Genomic DNA, 6,000 nt, shown 5'->3' with positions numbered 1-6,000 from the left:
TTTATTTATTTTTTTAAAAAAAAGACAAATACTTATGGCACAGAATATTAAATGAAGTGCATGGCTGCAAGTTGTTCTGCTGAGAGCTCCCACCTGAGCTGCAGCTGATTTAATGTCACCACGGTCCTCTTAACTTCACACTGTGTTCATCTGTTTTCTTAAGACACCAATAAAATACTTTGAGGTTGTTCTATGAGGCTCTGAATTTAAATCATTCAGATAAAGCTCCAAATAGGCGACTGAAAAATATATTATCATAGGTTTGCTGCAGCTGTGTAGAATCAAACTCGCGTAACGCTTGAGATAAACCAGGCGGCGCTGGAATCCAATGCAAGATTTTCTTTTCAGTAAAATGTCAGAGCAATGCTGCGCGTAGAGAAAAAAAAAAAGAGCTCCATTTTTCTTTGAGTCTTGATTAGTGTAGACAATAGTAAAACAGGTAATCACGACAAGCTTCCTCTGTTTACATTGTACAGTCTACGGGGTACAGTGAATTATGCTTCAAATGAGTGATACCAAACATCTTTCAACAGCCACAAGTTGAAATGCTGAGTTTTCAGAACTGTTTCTGATATATTACAATTGGGTGACCTCAACTCTCAACAGCAACACAGATTTGGTGAGTGAGCCTGGCTCCCTAAACTTACCTGGATGGTTGAAAGGCACGCCAGAAAGTAATTCTACATTATTTTTTTTTTTATCAGAAAACACATTGAAGCAATGCTGTTCTTTCTGTGTTTCCTCATAAGATTTACATTTTTCCCGTGACTCGCCAATCATAAATGCATGTTTTCCCCCTTTCAATTGAAACAATTGACTTAGCCACATTGTGAGGCAACATTAACCACTCATAACGCAATAGCTGCGTTGCGTGTGTACCCCAAGGACGCCCAAGTTGCTTTCAAACTTCTATTACATTCAGTTCGACCTGCTCTCACTTGTAGATAAACCGTGGTTTTTGTCTTAAGATTTAACTGTGCAGTTGATGTATTTTTCTTCCCCCCCGGTGGGTGAGAGAACTTACAACTCTGAAGTCCCCGCCCTCCCTTTCCTATTTCCAGCTGAGCCGAGCGGACGCGTATTTCTCGCTGAGCCGAGCGGACGTGTACATTAAGAGGCAGCATCTTCTGTCAGCCTGAGCAGGCTCTGAAAAACCCCATGGACTCCTGTTAGTGGGTTAAGAATTGTCGCTTCTTGGGTGGATCTTTGGTGAAAGAAAAGGAGGCTAAACAGGACCCGCGTGGCGCGCCAGGATGCTGCGGCTCAGTCAGTTTTCCACTTTGACAGCAGCGGCAGTTGTTGGTGAGTAAAGACTGAAAGAGAGCGGCGGGGCGTTTTGGCTGATTAGCGCGTGAAATAACGTGACAGGTGGAAAAGACGGCACGTGGCGAACCGTGCATCTTTGCGCGTGCAGCTTTGTCTCCTGTAGTGTTCTCATTGCACGCGCTCCAGTTGATAAATGCCTGTGTTGCTTCAAGACTGTCCGTATATTGTCCAAGTGAGGTCGTTTTGACAGCAGCTCAGCCTCACTTTGAATTTCTTTCACACTTGCCATGTTAGCTTAATACAGACACACATTTCAATACGCTTTCAATTGGATTTACGTTACTATAAAAAAAAACATAAATAAAAGCCAGAAGTCTTCTTTTTAGCATTTGTTGAATTTGTTGAAAACCCACAAGTTTGGCAGAGAACATTGGTGAGCAAACTACCTCATCAACGCCAAGCAATCATTGAAGATGGACAAATATGACGACTGAAAACCTACCAGGATAACATGCGTCTGCTTAAACTGACAAAGAGAGCATTATTAAGAAAATAAAGCAGTTTTCCACTCAGTACACGTGGAAGACAGTGCAATGGTCAGATGAGACCAAAGTTATGTTTTTTTTTGTTTTTGTTTTTTTCACGTGATGCAAAGCATATAACCCACATCACCATCCTCACCATGGTGAAACATGTTGGTGGCAGAATAATGCTGTGGGGAGGCTTTTTCTTCACAATGGTTCCCTTGTTTTACTTTTAAGATTTTTATTTGGGAAAAAAGTTTAGAAAACCAAAACTTTTCTTGCATCTCACCGTTTTGCACCACTGGCTACAATATAGTAAGGTTTGTGATTTTAATATTCCAAAATGTAAAAAGCAAAGCACTGTACATGAGGCGGGATACATCGAGCAAAGTAACTGCATAGTGCTCAGAGTAAATGTTAGTTTACACGACAGCACAGGCCGCCATCATTGGAGGAATGTCAATCAATCAAGTCACTTCAGACTTTTAAAATTGTTTAAAAATTCTCCATCGCTCTATGACCGTAGCATGACGTGGTCATCTTTAGAGCTTTCTCAGGCTCAGTCTTAGAGCTGCAGCAGTTATAAAAGCTCATTTTCAAGTATTTAAAACTAAATGTAGAGTTCCTGTTTTGAGAGGACAGAGAAGAGAGAGCAACAAAGTGAATAAGGACTGTCTCTTTAATTCTCAGATTCCTTTGCTTTCATGTGATACTGGCTTGTGATGGTCATTAGAGAATTGAGTTAGGGATAAATGGATAGAAGTGTGTGTCTGTGACTGTGAAGGAATCAGTTTGTGATCACATAGTGAACCATTATTTTCATATTTATACTGATGTTAATTAAACAGTCACACCTGCCACCTTTATTTTATACGTCACTCCTGGATTCTGTGAATTAACTGAGTTATTTTTCTAATATTTTGAAGTTATTTAAAACAAACACTTCTCTTGAGTAGATGAACAAACCAGTTCCTTTTTTTTTGGTGTCTAAGGGTAAAATTTGGAGGCCATTGTTGAATTATGTTAATTTTTGAGCCATGTTTCAGATGGAAGGATGGAGCGCTGATAAATTTTCACACTCTCTTGAATGCTTCTTATTTCTCAAGCCATGCTTTTTCTAATGTTGGAAAAGTTTGCTTCTTTATCGTGTTAATAGAAAAAAATTTACTTTTAATTTTTGTTAGTTCGTCGACTATAATTGTCAACAAGAACGTATCGCGGATTTGAGTCTTTAATAATTGATTTGAAGCATTTTTTTCTGGAATTGTGTTGTCTGTTTTTCCTGATTGAAAAAGAGTCAAAATCATACATGCAGCGCTTGAATAGAAACATACTTCCCCAGCCTTTTTGGGATAAAATAACCTTTGAAAGTTGCTACAGACAGGCATGATGCTGCCACCATCGTGCTTCACGGTTGGTGTAGGGTTTTCCTGGTTGACACCTTCAAGTCGACTTCTTGTCACTATGGCCAAAAAGCTAGATTTTTGTCACTTCTGAACATGAACCTTCATGTAGAAAATATTAGGCTTGTCATGTGAGTATTTCTGCTTTTCACATATCATTCTATGTGTTAACTTCAGAAGCTCTAACTAGTTAGAACTGGGTGAACTCTATGCACAGTGAACACGATGCATTCATTTCACACATCTAACTTCCCTTCTTCCTGATTTGAAGACTGCTGCTGGTTGCTTGATGCAGCTGTTCTCAGCAGGCTCATTTCTATGTTTGGGTAGATGATGAATGCTTGGGTTTCACACCTGATCCACTCAGTTGAATCTAACAAACTGTTGAAAGAAGTGTGAACTGGATTGTTTGAGCATTTCTTTACTAAGTGAAACTTGCATGTGAAATCTAAAGACTGAACCTGTAGAATATACAATCAAACTAATGCAGAATAGACCAGTTGAAACCGATTAGATCATATCCACAGTACAACTCTTGCAAGAATTTGAGATGGCCTGTTCTAGACATCTAAATAAAGCCAAAAGGAGCATTATTACGTGGCAACTAGATCCGGATGGTTCATAATCTCAGCAGTGTCTCATGTCCTATCAGCCACGGCCCTGCAGTTCAAGTACAATGTGAGCTCTTGAACTCATGAACTCATGTGGTTCACACGGAGGTAGAAACTATCTGGCTTTAGGTCATACAGTATCAGCTCAGGTTTTCATACATCAGAAGCCAGAGTCGTAAACCGTTTATGGTTTTAAAATTTGCTTTAACATGGTAAAAAATACTCACGTGTGACCTGACCGTGTGAAAGAAAGCCGAATCCATTTCAGCAAACTGCCTCTATCACAGAGATTACACATAATGGGATGCTTGTCTTTGGGGTGAAAGAAACAGCCAAAGGATGCTTGGAAGACCACACAGAGAACAAGAATAAATGTTTTAATACAGAACTGTGGGCTTAATGAAAAGTACAATATGTATAATGTCTGTTTTCAAAAATGATTTTCAAAAGAGACTTTAATCTGACGAACAAATATTGTATACGTATTTAATGTATATGACTGTAGATTGTGCTTCTACACCTGTAAAAGATCTACCGAGGTGTTTTTTTTGCTTCTGTCAGTTTGTTTGGTTGAAACATGGAGAGAAAAGGTGAGAGGTTAGTTGAGCTCATCCAAATTTAGAAAACACTAAATTCTCTTGAGGATCGGAATGCTTTTTTTTCCCCCCCTCGCAGTTTCTCACATCTTGAATCTGGGAATTTGTCTTTTCCACATATATATCCCAACAGTGCATGTCTGCTGCAGCAGAGGGTCAGAGAGGACGGTCATTTCACTGAAAGCTGCGCGGTCCGGAGACGGAGTTCTCCAGACGTTAAAGCTTTAGATTAGATTTATGAACTTGGCGAGACGTTTTGTGGACCCAGCCATCTCAGTCATTAGCAGTATGTCTTTTTAGTCACCCCCACCACCTCCCTCCTCTTGGCGGTGACCGTATCTTTCATTTGAGTCAGCTCTCCGGCCGGGTTGCAGCGCTCTGCACTAATCTGTCTGTTGGCATCAGCAGACAGAGATTCTCTGGCAGAATGAGTAATTAGGTCATGCAGTGTCAACTTACCCAACTCTTCCAGTTTATTTAATTCATTATCTTTAAAAGAAACTGCACAATGGCATTTATTAAAATCTCTAAAAGCTCAAACTACCACTTTTTTGTTTTTGCATTCATTTTGTGATCATGTGCATATTTAATACAGGGTTCATTCGGATTTAAAGCTTGTCTTATCTCTGCATTCTCGGAGGAGAGGAAGCATTCAGCTGGTTATCAGTGAGGAATTCAACAGGCAGCGTCAGCGCAGTGATATACATGTCATAGGTATCTTCTGAAAAAAACCATCAAGTCTGAACACACTGCCTTTGGAAAGTATTAAATCACTTTAGATTTTTTTCATGTTACTTTAGAACTACGTATTTCTGTATATTCCAATGAGATTTTGTGTGTTAGACTTAATGCAATGTAGCATATAGTTAAAAATGAAGCAAGGGGATTATTAAACTCAATAAGTTTTACAAATGAAACTCAGAAAAGTGTGTATTCAGAACGCTACATCAGAAAGTTTTGCTGCAATTAAGTCTTTATGGCTGAACGTTTCAGATTTGTTGGAGAATGCCTGCGAACATCAACCTTTGGATTTTAGTCCGGACTTTGACTGAACCGTTTCGCCAGACACAAGTCAAACCAGCCTCTTTCCTGTCCCTGGTGAAGAAAAGAATCCCCAAAGCATAATGGTGCCACTGTCTTGTTCACTGTATTGTTTTATGAAGGTGGTGGTGTGTTCAGCACTTATGGCATTTTGTGTGTTTGACCCCGAAGCTCATCCGATTAGAGCAGGTTTTTTTTTTTCTTGTATAGAGCTTCTCTTTGCTTTTTTTTTTCCATCAATAATTTTCTTTCAATTGTTGACATTCAGAAGATGTGACAGGTTTAATTTTCTATTATTATTATTATTTTTACAGCTTCTTATCCTGGCTTCTGATGAATTACTTGAGGTTTCTGCGGCAGGTGTGCTATAATTAATCCATGCAGCATGTAAAGGCATAAAATATATGGTCACATCTTTCTTTCACCCAACACTTTTTTTTTTTGTAACAGTCAAAATGCTTTGTCGTCTGGCAGCAAAACCAACTAACAACCAGGGTGAAGAAATCTTGTGTGGGCTTGAAAAAACAAAACAAAAAAAAATAAATCTTTGGTGAAATCT

The 6,000-nt window shown here is 39.1% G+C and overlaps 1 protein-coding gene across 1 annotated transcript in view; it reads left to right on the top strand.

The window, feature by feature from the left end:
* The first annotated feature begins 1,052 nt into the window (after window positions 1-1,052).
* Window positions 1,053-6,000, top strand: part of itga1 (integrin, alpha 1) — a 48,539-nt gene continuing 43,591 nt past the window's right edge. Inside the window, exon 1 of the mRNA XM_014979170.2 lies at window positions 1,053-1,302. Within this exon, the coding sequence (XP_014834656.2) occupies window positions 1,254-1,302 (49 nt within the window). The 5' untranslated portion in view covers window positions 1,053-1,253. The remainder of the gene's footprint in view (window positions 1,303-6,000) is intronic.

Source organism: Poecilia mexicana, unplaced genomic scaffold, assembly GCF_051168715.1.
Source record: "Poecilia mexicana isolate PSO_F unplaced genomic scaffold, ASM5116871v1 scaffold_12, whole genome shotgun sequence".
NCBI lineage: Eukaryota > Metazoa > Chordata > Actinopteri > Cyprinodontiformes > Poeciliidae > Poecilia > Poecilia mexicana.
The sequence above is the reverse complement of the archived record's forward strand: the minus strand, read 5'-3'. Positions and strand labels throughout refer to the sequence as shown.